Source organism: Lepidochelys olivacea, assembly GCF_965140295.1.
Source record: "Lepidochelys olivacea isolate rLepOli2 genome assembly, chromosome: 8".
NCBI classification, from domain to species: domain Eukaryota; kingdom Metazoa; phylum Chordata; order Testudines; family Cheloniidae; genus Lepidochelys; species Lepidochelys olivacea.
This window is the reverse complement of record NC_140418.1, coordinates 8,433,118-8,459,180: the sequence shown is the minus strand read 5'-3', so window position 1 is coordinate 8,459,180 and position 26,063 is coordinate 8,433,118. Positions and strand designations below refer to the sequence as shown.

Genomic DNA, 26,063 nt, shown 5'->3' with positions numbered 1-26,063 from the left:
CAAATCATAAATGTATGTTTCATTCCCTTTGCAAGATTTTCAACACCCCCTAAAACAAACTGGAAGCTTGCTTTGCCAGTCCATGATAGTCAAAATGGCCAGGCTCCTACAAACCCTTAGGCATGTGCTTAGCTCTAAGCATTTCCATGTTCAGTTGGAAGACGTGCAGAAATCTGGAAGAACAGATACTAATGTGTGTTGTGGGTTTTTTTTTTTTCTCTTCAGTATGTGGAATGTTTTATCTTGGGAGATATCGGGAGAACATAAGGCTAAAGGGTAAGATCCGGGCTCCACTGAAGTCCATTGAAAACCTCCCATTGAATTCAAATGGAGTCCAGATTTCACCCCAATTTTTTTGGGGGGTGGAGGGGAGGAAGAGAAATCCAAGGAGTATAAAAACCAGGAGGCCAGATTGTTCTCTCCATAAGGGTGTCTGGAAGAGGCTGTGTTTGGATGGATGTCTCCTTGCTTATGAAAAGGGGGTGGACCGCCATACTTCCATAGCACTAATCGCACCCCTGTACTCTGTAGATGCCTCTCTGTAATGGAGCACATGCAGCCCAAATGGAGACACCTGGAACAAGAGCCAGGCAACCAGGGAAAATCTTAAAGAAGACTCCTGCTCAGTGGGGAGGGGGAGGGAGGGAGGCAGTAGGTGTTCTCACTGCAAGCAAAACAGCCAGCTAAGGCAGGGACTGGGAGAAACTGGTGCCTAGCAGATCTCCCAGAGGAAATGGAAGAGTGTTTATATTTATGCTGTTTCATTTGTCTGGGACTTTGAGTGCTCCGGAAAGGGTAGAACTGTAAGCAACCTAGCTGGAGGGCTAAGATTCTGCAACCCGGAAGGGTTGGAGGCTGGCCAGAGCAGCAGAAAACCAGCTGAGAAACTGGTGGCTGTTTCACCACCCAGTGCTGCAAGGGAGTGCTAGAACATGGAGTGGCGCATGCAGGCAGGTGACAGACTCCTGGCCTGGAGGGGAAATTGAAACCTGTGAGTACTGACACCCCACTCAGTTTGGTTAATCAGGAAAGATGGAGCAACAGACCCAGACCTTGCTCCTGCAATTGAGGGAGGGAGCCTATAGAAATAGCAAGAGGCACAATTTGCTGCTCAATAGTGGTTGCAGGAGGCCTACTTCCAGCAACAGGAGTGGTTGCAGAAGCAGCTGGGTTGATGGCTCCTAGGATTTTGGCTGGTGTTGGAGAGGATCGCTTGGGGCCACAAGTACTTCTTTGCTATAATCTAACAATCACTTTTGGGGACAGCCTGGGCATATCTAGTACGAATGCCCAATAATCAAGTGCAATTAGCTGGGCTACTATTCTAGCCAGGTTTGTAGCCTGGGGTCCTCTCTGAATGGCACCAGGACTCAGCCATATGTAGTACCAGTGAGGCTGGAAGGAGTGTCAGTGGAAGGCCTCGTGGACTCAGGTTGTGGGCACACCCTGGCTGGGAAAATAGGATTTTGGCAAAGAAGATGGACTGGTACCTCTCTGAACATGTCCCATGTGTGCATGGGGAAATGCTGTGGGTCTACCCCCAACAGAGAGGGAGCTGGGGATACAAGGATGGAGAGTTCAGCTCTTTGCTGGGGTAGTAAGAGATGTTCTGAGACTGGTGACCTTGGTAAGAGACTGGTGTGGTATCCCAGTCCTGAGGGGGGGGGAAATCAGCAACAACCTGAATCTGGAGCAACTTAGGATGGGGAAAGCCAATGGTTGTTTGGAAAAGAAATGGAGGGAACTGGACATTTGAGTTGAGACAGCTGTGAGGAGATGAGGGGAAGCCTTCATCTTCTTTTCAGCGCTTACAGGGATAGGTTGAAAAGGTGTTTACAAGAGCTGGAGAATAGAAGCACTTCTCGGCAAAATTCTTTCAAACTGAGAATAAAACTAGAGTAAGAATTAGCACATTCTAGGGTGAAGATAAGGAATGAGGAACAGCAGTGCTCAATGCGTGAGCAGGAGTTGGCCATGCAGAGAAGGATGCCAGGGAGCAGAAATTCACGTTGGAGACTGAACAGTGTACAGTTGGGCCCCAGACAGTATCTCATGTAGAAACAAGAGCTGTCTGGGTGACTGCATCCCCTCCACAGCGCATCAAGGCCTTGGTGTCAGGCCAGGGGCAAAAGCAGTGTTCCCTGGAGGCAGGGCAGTCGGAGGACACCCCAATGATGCAAAGGGAGACCAAGTTCTCAGTTCTATTTACAGTCTTTATGCGTTAGTTAAGAATCTTTGCCCTTTTCTTAGGGTTCAGACAGTATTTGAGTCCTCCTTTTTGGTAAACACTATCATATAATAAGATATTTCAAAAGGGATGCTACTTTGATTATGTTTTGAAGTGTTGAAAGAGGGGCCCAAAGAGGTTTATGTCATTTCTGTAGTTTCACAAGAACTGCTAGTAGGAAGTATTTCTATACTCTTTTAAATCCCTCAGTCCAGTCATTTTTGTTATGCAGTTCAGGGCACAAACACTGCCCACCATCCCTGAACACACCTATGCATAAAGAATTTAAACAGTATTTTAAAAGGATAACCATTACTGTTTCAACATCTGAAGAGAGGCTCTACTCTAAATGCCTTTCTAAGCTATTGTGTTTGCTGTTGGTAAAGATTATCCTCTTGACTATTTATGGTTTTATCAGTAATATTTTGATGTGCAGGTTCATAAAGAGATGGAAATAAAATGTTTGCAATTTTACTTGTAAATGAGGAATATATAGTGAGTGACAATATTTTAATTCAAGCAAGAAAATGAAATATGTAGATGGAAAGAACTTAAATCTTTTCTAGTCCATCCCTCTGCAAATGTGGGGTGATGCATTTGTTTAGTCCCATAATACATCTCACATTCAGAGTCACTTTTCTGTTGGATTTAGAATTTTATATACAAATTTTTAAGGTGGTGGTAGAATTCTTTAATTTTTTTTAATGACTAATACCCAGAAAGAACAAACCATTTGAGAGCCAAACATACCCCACCCTACAGTGACAGAAGTACACCAGTGACATTACTATCTTGCTAGCCATTCTGAGAGAAGATCTCTCTCAGGTTGAAACCTGCCACTCAGCGGTTGCAACACTGCATAACTCAGGCTTCGTTATCTACAGAAAAGCGGGGAAGAGTGAGCATTGGTGGTGGAAAGTCTGGTGTCAAATTTAAACTTCAGTGGAAACATGGGGGAAATTCTGGACCAGGTGAGTGGCATTTAATGAATGTTGCACAATGTAGACTTACTACTAGCCAGGGGAGTGCTTGTAAGTGGTTTTTTGTAAATCGTTTGGCTAGCATGAGCAGACAGCTGTGGTTAACACTCCATTTTTGCGATATTTCCTGTGGCGCTTGTTGCAGGTTGTTGGGCTTTCCACCAGCTGCTGAAGCTTCATTTAGACACCAAATGCAGGAAATGGTGAACAAAATACTAATAAAAATAAATTGTTTGATTTGCCTTGCCAAATACAAAGCAATGTTTCAAATGCTATACCAATTATGGGGCTGTGACTTCAAAGGGCTTTGGATCAGACCGTATGTATCTACTGGACAGTCCTCCAAAACAACCAAACCCTATCTTCACCTCTGGAGATATTGCTCCGTGCCAATGTCCTGGAAAGTATTACCTCTGGAAGGTATCAATTCTGGGGAGGGCATCATTGCCAGGGATGTTTGTGCATTTGCATCCTAGCCATTAACCACCTGCTCTGTCACGTACCTGAATGGAGGAAGCCAGACTTCATAGTCTGGGGCTGGAAACCTGGTAAAAAGTGCTGGCCCACCAGAATACTACTGCTACTGATAATATGGAGCATATGGGCATCACATACCCAGCAACGTCTATATTTCACAATAGGACGTGCAGGCTGGCCATTTCTGTTCTCTAGTGCATGTGTTCATGACACTTTTCCTTGGATCTCCGTTACCTACACAGTTACTGGTACAAGGCCTTTGGTTAATAGCACACTTGAGGTTTTCATTAACTAAAGACAACTAAATCCTGCCCAGTCACTAACTCATCTTTTCCTGTCTTAATTAGTTCACCATTTTTTAACATCACTTATTATACCTCGCTAATAGTTTATCAAACATATGTCCTCCAGAAGCTATCGGGGCAGCAATTAGGCACAATTCCACAGGTGGTACTTCTCAAAGTTCTCCCAGAAGAGCTTCCTCTTCAATTTTTTTAAAAGTATGATCAATTGGAAATTAACAAGTAGTTCCTACAGCTACTTTGATCTTCACTAAATATCACTCTGTTCTCATCTCTTGCTCCTATGCCATACGTTAACTGCTTGGATGCACGTCTTGCTGCTCTTTTTAAAACAGTTTTTACTTCACAACCTTTTATACCTCTATCTGGATTTGAAGAGTTTGTTCTTATTCAGTTTTTCTGATCCTAACTAATTCATCTTAGGTACCATGCATCCAGGTTCTTTCTGCTCTAATTTCTGATCTTAGAAACTCCTTTAAGCCTTAGTACTCAATTGCACCATAGGCAGTTCCCCTTAATCTTAATCTATTGGGCAGCGATCTTCCCAGTCACCTGTGGACTCCTCTGCGGGCCAGAGTGGCTGGAGCACAGAGAGTTCTAGCCATACCCTCATCTCAAACACACCCCATCAAACCCTGGGCAGAAGTCCTGGAACAATTTTTCTAGTGGGGGTGCTGAGAGCCATTGAACCAAACTGCAAACCCCATATATAATGGAAACCACTTCAAGCCAGGGGGTGCGGGAGCACCCCTACTTTCAGCACCTATGACTCTGGGGCCTGTGTCTGCATGCTTGGTCCGGGGGCCTGGTAGGCCAGCCCTATACTACTATGGTATCCCCTTTGCAGTAACAGAATTCTTGGCTGGGAGGAATCTGGCTGTTTTCCATCACTTGGAGTGGTGGTGCAGGGCGAGAACACAGCCAAGTCATGGATTAGGTGTTTGAAGGAGTTGAGAGTGCACTAACGTGAAGTTTCAGGGGTGACAGATGAGAGGGAGCAGCCATGAAGACTTGTAACAACCATCAACTTACTTCTGGCTTGTTGGGTCTGAAAACTTGTGGAGTTAATTTATCAGGGCACCTCCAATTTCAGGGCAGGAAAGACAGGAGACTTGGGGTCCAAACCATCACCGTTTGGGCTCACAATGAATAAACGTGGGCGAATAAACCAGACTGATTCCAAAGAGCTCCATTCTTCAGGAGGGAAGGGACACAGATTGGTTATGAACCAGTCCCCAAATCCAAAAGAAATATGGCTCTATTCACAGCCCAGCTTCCAATTCCTTTAGACTGGAAGCTTCCTGTTGATTAAAATTAATGCGAACAGCTGGATTTCCATGAAAGCAGTGGCTCTTAACCTTTCCAGACTACTGTACCCCTTTCAGGAGTCTGATTTGTCTTGCGTACCCCCAAGTTTCACCTCACTTAAACTACTTGCTTACAAACTCAAACATACATATACACAAGTGTCTCAGCAAACTATTAGTGAAAAATGGCTTGCTTTTTCATTTTTACCATATGTATAAAATCAACTGAATATAAATATTGTACTTATATTTCAGTACATATACTGCTCCATATAATAAACAAGTCATTATCTGTATGAAATTTTAGCTTGTACTGACTTCCCTACTGCTTTTTATGTAGCCTGTAGTAAAAATTTGGCAAATACCTAAATAAATTGCTTGTACCCCCATGGAAGACCTGTGAGTACCCCCAGGGGTACACGTACCCCTGGCTGAGAACCATTGCCTTAAAGTAGTCTTAAATTGTTGCTTTCATCCTACATCCAGAGTTCTAATTAGAATACCTGTTTTAAAGCTAATTAATTAGCAAACAAAAGAATGTGCCTCTTTCTCTTAATTATATGCTGGTTAATTTTAAATCTACAATAGAACATCAGAGTTACAAACAACTTGGGAATGGAGGTGAGCTGTAACTCTGAAATGTTCGTAACTGAACAAAATGTTATGGTGGTTTTTTCAAAAGTTTTTACAACTGAACATTGACTTAATATAGCTTTGACACTTTACTATGCAGAAGAAAAATGCTGCTTTCCCTTTTTAAAAAATAGTTTAACACCGTCCTGTATTGTATTTGGTGGGGTGTGGGGGTTCCATCTCTGCTGCTACCTGATTTGTGTACTTCCGGTTCCAAATGAGGGGTGTGATTGACTGGTCAGTTCATAACTCTGGTGTTTGTATCTCTCTGAGGTTCTACTGTACCATCAGTAGTCTCTCTTGTGCTATATACTGATTATACTCCATACCTACCTTGAATGGCCTATTTGGCCTTGACTAGGTGACACCGGCTCAGATGTTCTCCTCTGATCAATATCTGTCTGGGCACAGAAATGTACCTCCTGTGGTGCAAATGGCCTCTTGCTACATTCTGACTCGGGTAAGACTTCCGGGGTTTTTTTCACCAAACAGCTCTGGTCGTGTGGGTCCATCATCTTCTCCTCTCTTTAAATGTTTAGTAACTTTGCCGTTTAAAAACTCTAATGATAGGTTTTCATTCTGCACTTGCTGCTGGTTCTCAGTCATGGCATTCTTTGTGTGACTCACCATTAGAGCTGAGTGCATTATTTGTAGAGGGGGGGGAAATTGTGAGTTCAGAAAGGTTTTTCCCCCCTGTTTGCAAATTCTGAATGAGCGAGGTTTGATTCTTTCTGTTTGAGTGTGTTCTTTTTTGTAACGGAGTGGTTTGCGTAAAAAAGTCAGTCTATGGATTGCTGGCAGGTTGGTCGCTATGGCTGAGAGTGTCAGAGCTGTCTAAGGGATTTGATGCATTTTAATGGAAACTGACACCCAAATCCTGTTGGCAGCTTTCATAGTCTCGGAAAGTGGGTATTTGCTCTTTGTGATTTGCTTGACACACCATGGGATTATTTACCCAAATCCCATGGTTTTGATTTTATTCTAATCTTATTGGATGACCTAAACGTTATTGATTTGGTATTCCTTTATTCTGCTTGAACTATTCACAAACAGGTTGGGATTGTTGCTGATTTGTTCCCTATTAGCAGTTGCTTGGCTAATCTTTTCTATGAATAAAAAAGAAAAAGAAAGCACATAATGGCCATGACAGCCATTCTGGGGCACCTACTCCTGGGGGGGGGGGGGTCTGCATTTGTGCTGGTATTTGTAACACTGGTTTGCTTTCTGCAAATATGCTGGCAAATAAAAAGTTTCACAAATGAATGTCTGTGTCCAAATGAATAAACAAGTAGCAAATACTGCAGAGTTGCTGGTGTTAAAACAGGGAGAGCTTGTCTCTGACAATTTAAATTATTTTTATTTAAACGTAATATAACCTTGTAAGCTGCAGCCTGCTCCTACAGTCCAGAGCTCTGTCTTCCGGGACAGACAGGCCTATGGCTGTGTTCCCCCCACCCCCTTCCTGCCCCTGTCCTTCTATAGCTCTAGAACAGGGGTGGGCAAACTTTTTGGCCTGAGGGTCACATCTGGGAATAGAAATTGTATGGCGGGCCATGAATGCTCATGAAATTGGGGTTGGGGTGCGGGAGGGGGTGAGGGCTCTGGCTGGGGGTGCAGGCTCCAGGGTGGGGCCAGAAATGAGGAGTTCAGGGTGCTGGAGGGGGCTCCGGGCAGGGGAGTAGGGTGCAGGGGTGGGGCTCGGGATGAGGGGTTTGGGGTACAGGAGGGTCCTCTGGGCTGGGATCGAGGGATTCAGAGTGCGGGAGGGGGACTGGGGCTGGGACGCGGGGAGAGGCTCAGGGGTGCAGGCTCCGGGCGGCGCTTACCTCAAGTGGCTCCCGGAAGCAGTGGTCACGTGCCTACTCTGGCTCCTATGCGGAGCCGCAGCCAGGCAGCTCTGCACGCTGTCCTGTCTGCAGGCCAATGGGAGCTGCGGGAGGTGGCAGTTGGGGCGGGCAGGGCAGTGTGCAGAATGGAGGCCCCTGGCTGCCCCAACACATAGGAGCTGGAGCAGGGCCATGCCACTGCTTCCGGAAGCAGCATGGAGCGGCCCCTGACCCTGTTCCCTGGCTGGAGTGCCAAAGCAGGGCAAGCCCCAAACCCCACTCCCTAGCGGGAGCTTGAGAACTAGCTTAAAATGACTGGTGGGCCAGATCTGGGCCATAGTTTGCCAACCCCTGCTCTAGCAGCTGTTCCACACAGATACCAGCAACGTGATTCTGCTGGGTCTAGTCACGAGACTGTTCATAAATACTTTGTTTTCTGTATTTTTGCTAAAATGTTTGTTTTGCAGCAAATCTAGCCCGTAACACAAGGTAAAATGGAAGGCTCTGCCCAGGTTTTTAGCAGTCATAGATCAAACAGGATTGCACCAGAGTATAGCTGCTGGGGCTGTATCGTGATTGTGAGGAAGGGTGACCAGCTGTCCCGATTTTATAGGGACAGTCCCGATATATGGGGCTTTTTCTTATATAGGCTCCTATCGACCCCAACCCCCGTCCCGATTTTTCAAACTTGCTGTCTGGTCACCCTATTCTGAGGAGTCCTGGATTGCTGGAAAGGATAGGAAGTTTGATGCATCTGCTAAACTAGGAAATCACCAAGGCCAAAATTTTCATATCAGGATTTTGACCTTGTTATCCATAAATTGGATTTCCTTAATAGCTTCTTAGATTTTAAAGCCAGCAGGGATTGTTAGGAACATGTAGACCTGACCACCTATACGACACAAGCCAGAGAATCTCCCCTCCTGATTCTGGCATTAAGCCAGTCACTGCTCTTTGAGCCAGAGCACATCTCTTAGAAGGATATCCAGTCTTGATTTTAGAGACTGCAAATGATGGAGAATCCACCACCAGATCCTTAGGTAAGTTTGTTCCAATGGTTAATTACCCTCCCTGTAACCCCATAGCCGCAGCGAGGCACGCTGGTTTAACACAGACGCAGGGGTGATAAAGCAGGCAAAGTGCTCTGCTTTGTAAAAATGATTTCTCTAAAGCTGAAGGGGGGAAGTTTTTTGAGGTTGGTTGAAGCCAATAAAAATAAAATCCCTCTACCCTCACTTTCTCTTTCGGCGAACGCTGCTTCGGTGTCTTTCCATTTCATACTTTCCGTCATGTCTGCCCCCTTTTCCCCCCCGCCACTTTTCCACCTCCAGATAGGTTCTGTTTTTGTCAGTCCTCACCTGAGTTCTCTCATCTTCTGCCCCTCCCCTTTACCTTCAGTATTGCAGTTCCCCCTTCTTTTCCCACTTCTGCTGGAACTCCCCCTCCCTTGCTTCTGCTGCCCTACTCCCTCCCTACCTATGCTGCTCCTGCCTTCTGTGAGCAGGTAGCTGCATTGGCAACTTATTGTGAGGCTCATGATCTGTTCCTTAAAGCCTCAGCCCCTGCAGTCAAACTATTTCAAGAGAGTTTTGGTTTTACTGAGCCTCACTCAGGCCTCCTGCCTGGTAGGCAGGGGCTGCAAGTTGTATGGGCCCGTGGTGCCCGTGCTCCACCAATATGAGAGCACAGGGGCCCAGCTCCACCAAAGTTCAAGGCCAGGTCTCTCCCCAAGCCCTGCCTGCCAGCCCCATGCGCCTCCCCCAGCCCGCTGCCGTCTGCCGCCCCCGGGCAATTTAAAAGGGCTCAGGGCTCCCGCCAGCAGCGGAGGCTAAGGTGGCTTCCTGCCCACTTTTTCCACTTCGAGAAGCAGCTGGCACATCCCTGCAGCCCCTGTGGCGGGGGGATTGTGTGTGTCTCCACGTGCTGCCCCCCTCCCCGGATTTGCCAACTGCGGCCAATGGGAGCTGCGGGGGCGGTGCCTGCAGGCAGCGGTGCACAAATTCCTCTGGCCCCCTGCCTAGGAGCTGCTGTCAGAAGGGGGGTGCAGGTTACTTTCAGGAGCCACCCAAGGTAAGTGCTGCACCCCAAACACCTGCCCCAGCCCAGAGCTTGCACCCAAACTCCCTCACACAGCCTTAGGCAGGTGTGGGGGGAGGGACTTGGACCCATTCTGGGCACCACCAAAAAGTATACAAACCTGCCGCCCCTGCAGGACAGCGCGCAACATGGCTGTCAAGGTGCTCTCAGCTGTCTTAAAATGGATGTGTTGCCGTGGAGTCAGTTTGCACATACACGTCATACAAATGGTCGTGTGGCCTAAATGCCATACAGGTAACAGCTACATTGAAAATAGCAGGTACTGCTACAATCTCATTGAACATTTTTATTTGCTTACCCTCTCACAAGCATAAAGACGTTTCTGTCTATTGGTGGTACATACAATAGGCACAGAATTGCTAGGCATTGCAGCCTCATAAATATTTACTTGGAGGGTAATTATTGAGGGGGACACAGCATCCTTTTATTCCAGATGGTGCTTCAAGAAAACAGTTAACACATACAGAAGGGAGCTAAGCATAAAGGAGGAAATGAGGCATGCAGACAGCCTTCCAGTTATTCACCATTGTTCTGTGAGTTGTAAAAGCTAGAGATGATAGGTTTTAGAGGAATAAAAGATTTCTCCCCTATTCCATTGTGGATCTTCCATATGGCCAAGTCATACATTAAGAAAATTAAATGGAAAGCTTCTCAGCTCAACAGCTTACCATGCTGTGGTGGAATGCCAAAAAAATTCAGGGTCTGTATGGGTCAGAAAGGTAAGGTATCTACAGCTTCAAACTTGCCTACTAACCAGTAGGTGCTGATGAGAAACTGTGCCCTTGCTTTAATCTAATGAGCTTTTTTCAGAAATCTGAGTATCGTTTTCTGAGCATCTTTCATGATTACACCTTTGTAATCATAAGTTTCTCTTTTAAGCTTCACCCGCATACACAGGATTCTGTCTGCAAACTGATTCACTGCGAGTAATATTTTGCAGACATTTTCCCCTTGCATTTCTCCACTGGTTACGGAGTGAGATGTGCATCTTTCTGTGAGTAATGAAATGTGTGCTTTACGGCTGTTCACAACCCTTTAAATGGTTGAGTTATAATTGATTTGGTTGTTGTGGAGGTTTTCTCACCTCTAAGTAGCTAAGTACCCCTGCAGTCCTCTCAAGTAGTCATTAGCATCCCCTTATATCCATTTAGACACTCATCTGCACAAAGTAATAAATCTAAATTATACTACAAGAAACAGCTGTAATTAAAGGAGGATTAAAATAGAAAGGAGTTTATTTTAAACTGCCTCTACATTTGTTTTTAAAATGCTGACTGAGCCATAGACATCCCTGACCACTTACATTAGTTAACACTTTTGTGGTTAAAATGCACATGCATTGCACAGTCACGGAATCAGTCATTTTTCATATGCCTCTTTCATACGTCCAACATGGATAATTTAGTGGTGACCTGATGGTTTGTGCTCTGTTTTAGGGGAAATCCAGATTCATGACTCCGACTCTCTCACTCACTCACTGGTATCGCTACAGATGTAAGGTTAACAAAAGATGGATCGCTTTATATATACCATAGGGTTCAGTGTACCTGGAGACACACACGAGTACTACAGGGCACATACACAGAGCTTTTCCTCCTTGGCTCTCGCCGCACTTCACACGAAGGTAAGTCCGTATTATTAGCCCCGCAGTATAGGTAAGGACATAAAGGCACAGAAATTGACTTGCCCAAGGCAACACACTAAGGCTGCATTTACCCTTTGAGCTGGGAATTACAGACCCAGCTCCATGAGATAGACGCTAGCTCTTATCAAGCTAGCATGCTAAAAATAGCAATGTACCCTCAGTAGCACAGGCAGGGGCGAGCGGTAGGATAGGCTAGCCACCCTGAGTAGTTACCCATGGGTCTGGGCGGGTTTGTATGCAAAGTGGCTAGCCCATGCTGCTGCTGCTATGCTAGCAGAGTTGGACCTCAAACGGGATTCTCTGACTTCCAATCATCTGCTTTAATCACTAGACTGTGCTGCCTCTGTACAACACTGCTCATTCTAGAGTACAACAGGGTTGCAGAATCTGTTTGCGATCTATTTGTTCTCTACGTCTTAAATAGTGGGATTGTGTTGTGATAGCTTTTAAGTATCAGTGGATAAGCATAATCAAAAGCTTCGTCTGCACAGGCAGAGAGGAGTATAACTCTGAAGAGAATGCCAGTACCTGGACTGCTGGAAATTCACTTGAGTCCCTAATAATGAAAAAAGACAGTTTTCATATACAACAATAAGAGCAACACAAGACAAGCACTGGCATATTACTGTACAGGCTTCTACACATGGAGTGCCTGATTCTCCTCCCTTGCCAGCATAAATCAAACATGCTTCTAGTGAAGTTAGCAGAGCCACACTGGCGTACGCACGAGGAGAGTTCTACCCATGGAGGTTTTCATATTTTCCACCTCGTGTGCTAATGGATTGAGTTTATCAATGAGACCTCATCATTTTTAGATCATTAACATGTTGAAATGTTTAACCCACCAGCTGCCAAATGAGAAGTTAGCAGTGAGGCTGACCAGCCTCTGTCAGAACCTGCACTGTGTCAGAAGGGACACGTAGTGCTGTCTAAGCATCCTGCAAGAGTTTCCTTGCAGAGTGAATACATCCAGGAGTGTGGAACATGCCAATTTTGGCATGTGCTGTAAACCACCATTGGCTCAATGCTCCTACAGATTACACATCCCACTTCTAAACAGCTGTTTCCCCTGTCTAGCGTACCTGACTGATATCTCCATCTCTGATGTAGACACACATATTATTACAGCTGTTCTCAGAGCACAAGACAGGCATGTGCAAAAGGAGTTGCTAAGCTGAGGAGAGAAGCTGTTACGAATAATGCCTGCATATCTGAGAGCCGAATCAATAGTTCGATCCTTAGAACCCTCCTTTTTATAAAAAAAAAAAAAGAGCTTGGCCACATTCGTAGATGTATTGCCTGTTTGCACATAGGTGAGAGAGGTAATGGATCACAAACGTATCTGCTTCATTGTAAACATGTATACGGCATCCCTCTTCTCTGCACAATGCATGCAGGTAGCAGGGAGAAATTTAAGATGACAGAGGCCACAATTTCTTGCAAAAGATGCAGCTGCTCAGCATCAGTTTTTCATATTTCTGCGATGGCGGGAAGTAGGCAAGCGTTAACCTTTGCTCCCTTCCAGGCACACTTGCACTCGGAGATCCAGCTGTGGATCATGGCTTTTTTATCTACATGAAAGCATTGTGGGTAACTTTGCTTATTAAGAACATCTCCCTTCACAATTTTGTTATAGCTAGAAGATTTCAGCTCTTCTTTTTCGGTGCCACCTCCTGTTTTGAACACAGCACATTGTCTTCGTAGAGGGCAGCTCAAAACCTTGTTTCCTTGCCGTTTCTCTCTGGGTGGGTGTGGCCATAGCCGTTTACCATCAATAAATAGGGTGCAGTTTTCTTTCTGAGTTTGATCATTTTCTGAAACAGCCATTATCTTACTGCTTTTCGGACACTTCTGCTCTGGGCAGCTATTTTCTCTCTCTATTGGTCTTGGAGAGGGCAGCCTTGGAAAACTGAATACCCCAGCTAGATCTTGCTTCTCTGTCATTTTTTCTTGAGAGGTGGATGGATGAATTTCACCCCCCCTCCTGGTATCACAAGGGCTGAAATGGCTACGCTGTGAGTCATCCGTGCTAGAGCTTTCATCATAAACACACCCCCTATAGTGTCGTGTCTTCTCTGCCTGTGCGTACAACTGTTCTAGTGGATCAGCCCTGGTACAGGGGTATAGCTTTGCATTGTCAAGTACTAGACTAACTTTTTCTAAAGACATCCTGTCTGAGAAGACGTTGGCCAATTTGCACTTTGGAATGACTTGCTGTGCCATTGCCAGCTTTGGGAACCAGGACGCTCTTTGGAGTGTTTCTAATACCTTCTGGTCTTGGAACGCATAGGGGTTTTCAGGAAACCCTGGGAAGGTGGGCCTTGCTAAATGGCAGATAGATTGAAGGTAGTCATCACTGGAACAAGAATCTGAGTCGATAGAGAAGCTCCCAAAGCCTTTTGTGTGGCCAGTGACATCTTCTAAAATTTCCTCCTGGGTTTCGCAGATAGTTGGGAGAGGCTTTGATGTAGTCAGTCGTATGCGGGGTGCCATTGCTGCAAAGAATATACAAGATCTGATTAGCATATGCAAATGATCAACTCTGTTACAGGAACTCTGGCATTTCTGTAAATTTCGTTTGACCTCTTCTCCTCTCCCCCGCCCCTGCCGTAGTCAAGAAGTAAGCAGTAGCGTACCTGGGAACTTTAGAACCATACTCTTATTAAATCTTTATTTCAAGCATTTCAGAAAGGGGTAATGAACAAAATATACCACATGGCTGATTACGCAGACCTGGTCAAGGAAAAATAATTCAGTAAAGAAGCTCATGCAGCTGAAATTCCTGGCAGAAACTTTCTTCCTTTCTAAAACAATGCAAGGGGAAAACACACAAACAATCAACAGATTTGCACAATATCATTCTAGCACAGTCAGTTTTGGAGGAGCAAGATTATCAGAAGAGGCCTAAGGGGGGCTTCTACCTGCTGTCCTTACTCACTCACTTCCCTGTGGTGTGTCGCGCAGTATAACTGGGTGGCTTGCCTGAGAAAAGTGTGAGATTGGGTCCTAGTTAATAGGGGAACTATTTGATATTAAATGGACGTTGCGTTTGAGCTTTTCCATAAGGCCAAGAAATAACATACATGATGGTGCAAAAACGTCCTCCCTTTCACCCGTTCCGGTGGCTGTATAAATAAATGTAATTCTACTGCTCTGCTTATGCAGATGCAAAGGGAATAAAATGTAGCTCCATCGCCATATGAGTAATACGTGCAGTTCTTGATGGTTGCGGCTCCTGCACTGCTCCCACCCAAGTCAGTGGGAATTGTTTAAAACTAGCATAAAATCTTAAGGATTGTTTCAGTTCTCATAGTGCTGTTTCCAGTTTGTTTATTGGTTTAAAGTATTTTCTGGCAGAAATGACCATATTATGCCCTTTATCCAGTTGTTGACTATCTTCTTCTAAATTGTTTGCAGTGTTGTAACTGGGTGTTTTCCCCAGGATATGAGAGAGGCGAGGTGGGTGAGAGAATATCTTTTATTGGACCAACTTCTGCTGGTGGAAGGTTCAAGCTTCATAGAGCTCTTCTTCGGATCTGGGGAAGGTAACCAGGGTGTCTTAGCTAAACACAACTTGGAACAGCTTGTTAAGCCTAAGGGGCTCACACATGCTGTAGGAGACCACTTAAAATGAAGTGGGTAGTTAAAGATTAGCAGGCAGTGAGGTGTATTACAAATTGTTGTAATGAGCCATAAAATCAACGTCTCAGAGTCCCTGGTTTTCGGTGTCTAGCAGAGTTACAAATGTAAGTTCCCAGGCTCCCTTCATCAGACTTGTATGAGCATACTCAGAGTAGAATGGTACAAACTCCACTGTATGCTTATATACATACATCTATCACTTTCTTTATGGCTGGAAATAAATCCTGGCTTTGTTGAACCTCTACAGCAAGTTGACCACGTATAGAATGCAAACAATCTGCTCATCCTCGGCACGCCGGGTAGAAATTGCTGTGTACTCTCCCACCTGCTCTGCTCTATTCCTGGATTTTATCTTCGAGCAGGTCTGCGCAGATAGTGCTACGCAGGCACGGCTGCGCTGATGCGGCTGTAACGCGTCTATGCTGATGAGAAAGCGGCTCCGACTGTCATAGGGCAAGTGTGGACAGCGCTTAGGTCACGGTAACTTGCGTTGCTTGGGGTGTGTCGTCTTCACACCCCTGAGCAATGTAAGTTAGATCGACTTAATAAGTAGTGCAGACCTGCCCTTAGATACAACCAGAAAAGTAAACCGAGCCCAGAAATTGTTGAACTTCAAATAAGTCCTAGTCTGTTTAAAGTAGGTGTCAGGTTTGCTTTTTACTTCCCTTCTTTTCCATCTACTCTTCCTCTTTAAAGCCTCTAGATAAGAAAATTAGGTCTTGATTTTTGCTCCCGTCTGTGTTTTGCCATCAATGTCAGTGATAGCAGGATCAGGGCCCAGCTGTCCAAAAGTGGGTGTTTAGAGTTAAATATCCCAATGCGTACCTAGAGAAATGGCCTGATATTCAAAGGGGCTGGGCACCTGCAATTCCCATTAACTTCCTTTCTTGCTCACATGGCCCCAAAGCAAACAAAAATCCAATTATGCATTTCCAATGAAACCTTCAAATGGCAGTGGGTTGATTTCAGACTCGTGGTACGTCTACACAACAGTTGAGAGGTGCAGTTCCCAGCCCAGGTAGACGGATGCATTCGCTCTGCTCCAGAATACGCCCCTCTCCCCCCGCCCCCCATAGCAGGGTGGGGTGGCCTGGGAAGCAGCTTGGGCTTGCCACCCATGTACATACCCAGGGAGTTGTGTGGGATATTCAGGGAGCTGGCCTGAGCCAGTGCGCCACTATACTATTTTTAGGGCCTAGCTAAGTCTACCTGAGCAGGGAATGACACCTCCAAACTACTTTGTAGACACGCCATCCTGGTTGTAGTCCCTCTGCTTCCCCTCCCATGCACACTCACACAGATACGTCTGACCTGGCTGAATTCAGACAGAATCCAGCTGAGATCACATCAGCACCGCCGTGGTAGAAAGCCACGCAGAGGTCATGTGACAGCACTAGGCCCTGTGACCCACCTAGTCCCCCAGCTAGGTGCAGGGTGGGAATAGCAATACCCACTGAACCTACAGATATGTGGACTCCCCTGTGTTTGAGATCCCTGAAGGTTCACAAGCTCTAATGGCTGTGATCCCATTTAAGCAGCACTCCAGACAAAGGATCTATTTCAATTCCAGCTTTTGAGGCCCCCTCCTTTTTCCTTACCTGGATATATTTGTTTTTCTCTTTTAGCTGGGTGTATTTTTAATCTTCAGTTTTCAGCACCTTTCTCTCCTTGTTTCCAAGACGGAAGATATGCTGTCTAAAACTGGACTGTGCATCAGGCTAACAGCTTCCAGTCAGCTGATTGTGCTGTTCTTTTGTTGTTGTTGCTAAATATAGACTGCTGGATCCCTTGCATTTCCTGAGAATCCTAATTTGATAAATGCCTTGTATTACCGGAAAGGCAGAATGGAATCAGTGAGGCAGGACAATGGTATTATCAGCAAAACGGCTTCGATAGCAAATCCTCTTTGCTTTGGGAATGTGGTCATGATCAGGTATAATGTTTTATATTTTCAGAGAGTAAAAGGTAAAAGTGTTATGTACGTGTCCTGGAGCCACAGGAAGAGAGCAGCTGTATGTGCATTGCACTGAGTCTGTGTGAAAATACTAGCAGTATATTCGTCTTGATTCTCAGCTGCTAACTTCAGGTGGGGGTGAGGGAGAAACACAAGGGAGCTGGTTACAGATCCTTGATCCTGGAGCCATCTGAAGTTTTAGAAGAGCCTGTTGGCTGCACTAATTTATGCCAGCTAGCAAAGGATCCCAAGGGACTGTCCGCTAAATGGGGATAGCGGGAGCACAGCATGCCCCTGGTCTGCTCCTCTCCACGCTGCCCGTGACAAGCTTGCTGTGCTAGAGGTTGCAGGAAGAGAGGTGCTTACGGTTGTTACGTTGCCTCTATTCCCACTGAGAAGGAGATCCAGGTGGCTTCTGTGTTTCTTGCACTAGAGTAGCACAAAGTGAACAGCACAATTTGGACTAGTGGATAGAGCACTGGACTGGGAGTTGACAGATCTAGTTCTCTTCCTGGATCTGCCACTGACCTGCTGTGTGACCGTGGGCAAATCACTTCTGTCTTTGCCCTCCTACCTTTTTCGTCGTCTGGTTAGATTGTAAGCTTTCGGGTTCGGAGGGGAGGGGAGGGGAGATGGAGATATATAATGTGACATGGAGCTCTCATGCCAGGTGCCAATCATCATCTTGACTACTTGGTAGGTTGCATCCTTTGCCCTACATTGCCTCTGTTTGTAGATCTCTTTAGTTTGAAAGTTCTTTGGAGCAGGGACAGTCTTTCTATCTTTTTTTACAATACCTTGCCTATTTGGGGCACCACTACTGTCCTACAAAAAAAACAGAAGGAAAGGATGAGGAAAGGTTCCAGATTACTGGAAATGACCGTTTTATTATAGCTCTTCAACATCCCTTTATCTGTAGAGTATTGGCCAAGGTGTTTTGCTGCATCAAAAATGAATCTTCAGTGCTGCTGCTAAGCATTATGTAGCATTCCTTAATCCACACACGTCAACGCGTTTAGACAAAGGTGCGTCCGCACCATTATCCCTTCTTCTGCAGGGATGCAAGAACTTGGTCAGTTTAAAAGTTACCTTCGTTAGACGTTCACATTAAGGGCTTACAAAGTCCCCTTCGTTTCCATGTGGTCACTCGTGGAATAAGATGTGATGCACCATGAATGAGGGTGGCAAAATGGATGTTAATGAGGTGGCCATACAATGGGCATGAGACCACCGGGCCTAAAAGCACAAACTGCTGCAGCTTGAGCTAAAGAGCCCAAACTTTTGTCTGGGGCTGTATCAGACTCAGATTCTTTGTGGATCAACAGTGGGGGTCGGGGGGAGGAGAAGGACCTGTAAAACACACTTACAAGGGGGTTTCACTAACACCATACCTCCACTTTGCTATTCACTTATTAATATGATGCTCAGCCTTAGAATCAAAGACCAGTGGAAACAACCATGCTGTCATCCATGGCAAACTCCTGATTCTGTGGGGTGCTGGTCACCCTCAACTCCTTTTGACGTATGTCCTAGATAGAAGTACGACCGTTGGTGGGAAATGACCCCTCACCACTTGAGGCAACACGTGGTGGGATCAGGCCTCGCTGTGTAGTTTTCAAAACCATGCTGAATCGTAAAGTGTCTTCCCTCGACTTTGTGGGTGAGAGGGAAAATGTGAGGACAAAATATTAAAATGCAATTCAGAAATACTTAATACACTGTGGCTAAGAAAAAATCCAGAATGGGAAATGCCATAACATTTGTGTGAGCAACATCATGCTGATAGCATGGTCAAGTCAGTCATTATTAAATCTAAGTTGATGGACAAGGAGATATTCACCTATGTAGTAAAATGTCTCCAGTAGACGAATCCTCCAGCTCCTGTCTCAATTGCTGTGTCTTGATGTACAGCAAAGGGGAGCTATTGTGCACTTTTAATGGGGCTAAGCAATCATATTCCCCCTGTAACTGAACCCTTACCCATCTGACAGGCTTAGCAGCAAACCTCATCCTGCTCTTGTTTACACTGGAATAAATCTGGTGTAGCTCCACAGATGTCAGTGGAGTCACTCCAGATTTACCCCAGATGGAGCTTAGAGTAGAATCTAGCCTGAAGATGAAACTCAGGAGTTTGTGCTTCAGAACTTTTTTACACTGTAATTCAGGGAGGACAGAATTCCAACCAGATGGCCCTGAACCCATCTAGTTTATCATTACTGCTGTAAATAATCTTTTCAAAACAGGCAACATCTGCCATCGAGATGCACTAGTTTTGTGATTTGTGAATGAAAGGCTTCTTCTGCGTCCTCTTAGTTGGTCCCTGGACATGTAAATGAATGAAATATGACTGAATTTGCCCTTCAGCACTAACCATTGCAATGATCTCAATATAATTATGTAGAACTGGGGGAACAGGGGGATGGGTAAAGATTACCTGTCTTAATTCAGGACCTCTTGTCTACCACTCAATCTACGATACAGTTTTAAATGGGGTTGCCATGAGATTTCTTTGGTTTAAGCAGGTTCCAAATGCTGACTTCCCCATACCACTAACCATAGTCAGGATTAATTTGACCTTGCCTGTATAGGTGAAATGGTGAGCGATAAGGCATATGGGCCCCAATTCAGGAATGCACTTAAGCACGTCAATAAGACTTTCCTGACTAAGGATGGATTTAGGCATGTTCTTAAGTGCTTTCCTGAATTAGGATCATACAGAGTTGAACTGCATCAGTCTGGCTTTTCTAGCTGACTGCTGCTGTTTCCACCTTTTTGTGCAGACATCACTCTTTTCTGCTGTAGCCTGACCCCTTCTTGAAAGAGCCAGGGCCCGATCCAGCAAACAGTTAACCAGGGAAATCTCAATGTGACCCTCTTTGGGAATAGGGACTGACTTGTGTGAATAAGGTTGCAGGTCAAGTCTTGGTGTGACCTGAGTGTTCCACAGTACTTTGGAGCTACTACAATAAAGTTCACCTTGGCCACTCTGACCTACGGTGAAAATATAGTTCTCAGATCAAATGTTCCTTACTCAAATATCAAAGCACAATGCTTTTATTCCAGCTCTCTGATGATATTGTAGTAAAATTACATTTGCTTGACTCCAAGAATATTGGAATAGTTATTTAAATCCTTTGAAAAGAACAGACTTGTTTAAATCTTTTTCCTACTTTTATTTAATTAAACATTTTAAGTGTAAATGGTTTCTTTTGAAAATACCAACTATATATACACACAAACATTTAATATTGCCCTCAGATTGTGCAAAGCAATACTATAGTTTTTTTTACCTTACCTTCACCGCAGCCCTTCTTTTGTGTTTCTTCAAAAAGGATTGTCCAAAACATGACAACACTGAGCCTTTTAAAGGCTCTCTGTCACTTCTGGAAGTGGTTGCTGTTTCTCTCATGCCCTTTGAAGAAAGCTTTGGCATGGCCCTCCCCAACCTTGTAATTCTGTATTTATACCCTTCAGAATGAATGCAATAAATCAGCATTCCTGTGTGCATGAAAACCATAACGGACTGGGATTAACAATAAAGGAAAACAGCAAAGGGAGCATTGCTCATGCCACTGAGAGCGTAACTAGCTATCAGTCATTGAGAGCTTAGTTGGAGCTTTTAGGGCTAAACTTTCAAAGTGATCATTGGATTTTTATTTTATTTTTTGGAGAGGTGTGTCTCCATTTTTAGAAGCCCAGTTTAAACCACCATGGGGGCCTGATTTGCAGAAATGTGGAGACCAGATAGTTCTAGTTTAAAATAAATGGGATATGCAGGTACTCAGCACCTCTTTTAAGATCAAGCCTTTGGTGTCTTATGTTGGGCACCCAAAAGGAGTGGTCACTTCTATGTACACTAAACATATTAGAGCTGGGATAGCTGCCTCTGATTGTAGCAAAAATACAATTGAGTTGAGGGGGGAAAATCACTTGACTGATTTCTTACTCTCTCTCTCCCCTCCCTGGCTTCCTCCCCCGCATTAGTTTTACCACTGGTGAGAATTTTGGTTTGCTTGAATGTAGTAAATGGCACAACCGACCCAACACCAAATTCAGGCAGCTGCTGCGTAATTATTATATGCTCATTGGAAAACCTGTGCTCAGTTACAGGAACATGAGTTGAAAGCTGGCTCTTCTATTTAGGTTGTCTGCAAACCCCCAAGATATGAAATTCTTCCTCTTTTCCTTTCCTAGGGCTTGATCCAGTGGCCTCTGAAGACCACTGGAGTCTTCTCATTGACTTCAGTAGGCATTGCATCAGGCCACTAAACTGTTGTCATGTGGAATTTTGCTGTTAAATACATTTTGAAATTCAGTGGTGCTTTTAAGTGGCACCTCTTTATAGGGCCTGGCTCCCGAAACATTTACATACACAAGTAACTTTACTCGCATGAGTAATTCCATTGGTGTTCAAAGGATTACTTCCATGAGCTAGCTTAATCCGCTACATAGGCTTGTACAGGATCAGACCCAGAGATTGTAAATGTTCCCTCAAACCTGTCAATGGGACTGCGTGTGTATGTCATGACTACAGCTGGGACTGCCTAATGGGTTTGAAGAATTAGGTGCCTAACTCTCTTAAGCTCCTAAATTCCAACCTCTGGCACCAGGCTCTGGGTTTACAAAGGAATTGGAGACCATTTTGGGTGAATGATGCTCTCACTGTAATTTAGTATTAAGTAAAATAATTGTTTCTAATCAGATTTACCCTGAGAACTGACTTCTCAGGCATTCACAGGGGGTAGGGGTGTGTGGGGGGGGCGACAGGGAGATTGATTGTTTGTTTGTTTTCTAAAATCTGCTTTTGTTCTGACAAAATCCAATGGAAAGGAATCACTTCTCTTGTTTGGTATTTTATAGGCAATATGTTTTTATGACATTTTTATTGTAGCTTTCCAAAATATGAATCTATATGATGCATAAGAAAGACAGGTTTCAGAGTAGTAGCCGTGTTAGTCTGTATTCACAAAAAGAAAAGGAGTACTTGTGGCACCTTAGAGACTAACAAATTTATTTGAGCATGAGCTTTCGTGAGCTACAGCTCACTTCATCGGATGCATTCCAAGTACTCCTTTTCTTTTTAGAAGAAAGACCATGACCTGTTGGGCCTGATCTGGCGCACACATGCACTGGGGTGGGTCCCAAGGGGCACCATGCAGGCATACGGGGCCATACCAACACATCTGCTGGCAGGATCTGAGCCAGAAACAGCGGCCTGTGATTATGTAAGTCTTTCCAAAGTGTGAGTGTTGCCCAGACCCCGACTGAATTACCCACTGTACTTATGCATGTCAAGGCATGTCTAACGACCAGACAAGTCAAATGGAGCATTAATTGGGAGTTCCAGAGCAGCAGGGGGCCTGCGTCGCTGACCCTCCTCAAAGTCTGTCAGAGCTCAGAACGTGTCTCTTATCAACTTGAGTACTGCCAGCCTCAAACAGCCTCGAATCATGCGGCAGGACCTCAAAAATCAGGAGGTGGGATTATAAATCATTATTCATTCATTTATTTTATTTTATTTTATTTTTTTTTTGAGAGTGAGTGAGTTTCTTTGTCTTTTAGTTTCTGAGCCTTTCGAGCGCACTTAGGTCACATTTTCAAGATTTTCTCTGTAAACGTGAGGTACTTGTGTTAATACTGGGCGTGGGGAGAGGTCACGCACATGGTTGCTTCTGTGGGCCTAGCTTACACCAGGGGCTCCTGGCATCCCTCAGTTCCCACCAAAAGCCCCCATTGTGCGACCCTCCTGCCCCCTCTGTTTGAGGAACTCCCTGATGCCCCCTATGCCAGGGGCTCTGTGTCCCCCACCCTTTTCCTGCTATTCTCCACCCTGTGCCAGGGATCTGTCTGTCTCTCCTTTTTCTACTCTTCCCTCTGGATTGGAAGGGATGGACAGACAGCTGCTGTCCCCTCTCTCTCCCAGCATGGAGGAAGCTTTGGGTGACAGAGGTAGGAGGGCAAAAGGAATGACACTTCACACTCCCTCCTGCTGGCCGAGGCTCTGGCCCACAGCTGTTGTTCCTAACTGCTCATGGCTTTTAGCCATGCCAGGGGCTCTCTGTGCCCCCATACCCAGGGTCTGTGGGCTTCCTCATTCCCCTCTCCCCACCAATCGAGGTGTTGGGATGAGGGGTAGAGCTGCAATGGAGGGTGGTGGTGGTATGCTAGTAGGCGTTAATGGCGCTGTCAACCAGTTCATGGATCTATAGGCACCTGCAGACCGGCTAGCACACCCGTCAGCTGTAAAGCAGATGCCATGGGCTCCATATTTCTCCACTTCCGTTTTTTTCCATTTGTCACCAAAATCAATGAGGTTCTGCCTGGTGATGCCTAGAATAATGGTTTTCAACCCTTTTTCATTTGCAGACCCCTAAAATACTTCAAACGGAAGTGCAGACCTCTTTGGAAATCTTAGATATAGTCTGCAGACCCCCAGAGGTCCACAGACCACAGGTGAAAAACCACTGGCCTAGACCATTCCCTGACATTTTTTGGAATTGATCAGCTGCCATGTTCAAAAGTTACCATGTTACATCCAAACAGAGAGATGCCATTGCGCTGAGTGAAGGCCTCGCAAGTCTGGCCAATGAGAGCTGAGATTCTTGCATAATCACCCACCGCCAGGAGCTGGGGCTTTCAATAAAATACCAGCTCTGGTGAGATTCTTGATCAGCCCTGAGCGTTGGCCACACTGGAATCGCGTACGCTTAAAATGCTGCATTGGTGCAGCAGCGCCGCCCCTGCGCTTTAATGAAGACGCTCTAAGGCGATGGGAGAGAACTCTCCCCTCGGCAGACGACGTGTCGACACTAGAGAGCTGTACCGATGCATTTGCGCCACCGTAAGATCTCTCACGTAGCCGCTGTGTGCCGAAAAGAGAGAGCTCTCCCGTCGGCATAATTAAACTACCCCCAACGAGCAGCAGTAGCTATGTCGGCAGGAGAAGCTCTCCCACTGATGTAACGCTGTCTAACTGGCTGGTATAACTGTTGCTCAGGGGTGTGGATTTTTCACACCCCTGAGCGATGTAGTAAATATAGGTCTGCAGTGTAGACAAGACCTAAGTTGCTCCAAAAAGCGTCCAGAAAACAAAGCCATTATGGCTTGACTAGTTTTAGCACTTAATTTCCTCTTAGTTACTGCATGAGAGAGATGAGGTACTGGACTTTTTATAGGGGTAACTGTTCACAGCCCTAGTAGATACTTAGGGTTTCAGGAGGGATATTATACCTCATTCTTCAGGATTTAAGCCAATCTGTAGTTATTAAGGGTTAAGAGGATAACACTCGAACTATCCCAGATGAGGCTACTGTGGGGTTCTTGCACCTTCTTTGAAGCATGTCATGCTGCCTACTGTCAGACACGTTACTGGGCTAGATAACCCTCAGGTCTGGTCCTGTGTGGCAATGCCTATGATCCTAAAAGCCTTGGGACATGAAGCTGCTTCTCTCTCTCTCATACTTTCTTTTTCTTTGCCATGAAATTTTAATGACAGTTTGAGCTGATTTATGTCAGATTCCAGACATTCCTTTTATTAATTACATTAATACAGACCATTAACCTCTTGGCAGATACAGTGGTATGTACTAAAGACATTGCTGTGAAACATTAATGAACAGTTTGATATTAACTCGATGGAATTGGATGGAGCACTTTTACCAGCAATTGTAGCACTGGCTGCAGATTTCACAATAACTATTGAAAGAAAGCTGTTCAAATACCATAATCAATTCACAAAGGGAGTGGGGAAATAAAATGGTGGTTACAGCTTAAACTCTTGGAAAAAAGGAAGTTGATAGTTAATGATAAAATTCTTTGCCTCTTCTTGGTTATTGCAACATGGTATAAAAGGTCTTTCACTGTTCTGGAGTGAGCTGTTGGCCACACCTGAACTCAACCTGGTACCCAGGATGGGATCCTGGAGGGATTTCAGGAGTACCTAAATACTTTTGAGGATCTGGGCTGTAGGTACCTAACTGACTCCTATTGAAGTCACTGAATGTGAGGTGTCTAAATGCCATCTGGGTTTAGGAACACCAGTTCCATGGGGTTTTAATGAAAGTTTTGAAAATCTCCTGCTTGGATCTTAACTTTGAATTTCCAAGTGGTGATAGTTTAAACCCAAACCCTTAACATTATTGTAAGGCCAGACTTTGGCCATATCTATGCTACAGCATGGCAGTTGTGCTGGGTGACCAGATAGCAACTGTGGGGGGAAAAAATGGGACGGGGGTGGGGGTAATAGGCACCTATATAAGGAAAAGTCCCAAAAAATGGGACTGTCCCTATAAAAATGGGACATCTGGTCACCCTAGCTGTAGTGTAGATGCTTCCCACAGCAGCAGAAGGAATTTTTCCATCTCTGTAGGACATCCACCTCTCTGAGTGGCAGTAGCAAAGTCAAACAAATAGTTCTTCTGTCAACTTAGCCGCCTCTATACCAGGAGTTAGGTCAGCTTAATTACGGTGCTCAGGAGTGTGAATTTTTCACACTCCTGAGTGACCTAGCTAGGTCGGTGTAAATTTTAAGTGTAGACCAGGCCTTCTGTAAGAGCTCAGCCCTCATATTTGGGGCTGGAGTTTCAAAAGAATTCAGCTCCCATTTAGGCACCTAAATATAGTGGCCAGATTTGAAAAGTGCTTAGGACCCAGCAGCTGCCAGTGGGAATGTGAGAACAATGACAGCTGCTGGGCTCTCCCAAAAATCTGGGCCATAAACAAATAAACAAAAAAATAAACAAAAAAAAAAAACCACAGTCTTAGTTTTATCAGAGAACCAACCCTACACCTCCAGCTCTAAAGAAACCCTGCTTATGACAGTATGTGAACTTTCTAAAGAGCCTAACAGAACTATATAGACATGCCACTGTGAAACGACTGGAATTAGGTGATGCTCCGGTTCCAATTTCTGCAGCAAAGGCAAAAGAATGGAGCAGCAGCACCGAGTAGGTGCCATTTTAGTTGTGTGCCTTC

General features: G+C 45.1%; 1 protein-coding gene across 2 annotated transcripts; it reads right to left on the bottom strand.

Moving 5' to 3' along the window:
- Positions 1-10,127: 10,127 nt before the first annotated feature.
- LOC311525342 (uncharacterized protein) lies at positions 10,128-20,519 on the bottom strand. Of its 2 annotated transcripts, none has more exons than XM_084637407.1 (2): positions 20,386-20,519; positions 10,128-13,989 (listed from the first exon to the last, which is right to left on the bottom strand). In XM_084637407.1, the coding sequence occupies exons 1-2, from the start codon at positions 20,435-20,437 to the stop codon at positions 12,965-12,967; spliced, it is 1,077 nt and encodes a 358-aa protein (XP_084493533.1). In that variant the 5' UTR covers positions 20,438-20,519; the 3' UTR covers positions 10,128-12,964. The 2 variants fall into 2 exon arrangements, with proteins under 2 accessions (XP_084493533.1, XP_084493534.1); XM_084637408.1 differs by lacking the exon at positions 20,386-20,519 and adding an exon at positions 16,735-16,822.
- Positions 20,520-26,063: the final 5,544 nt, after the last annotated feature.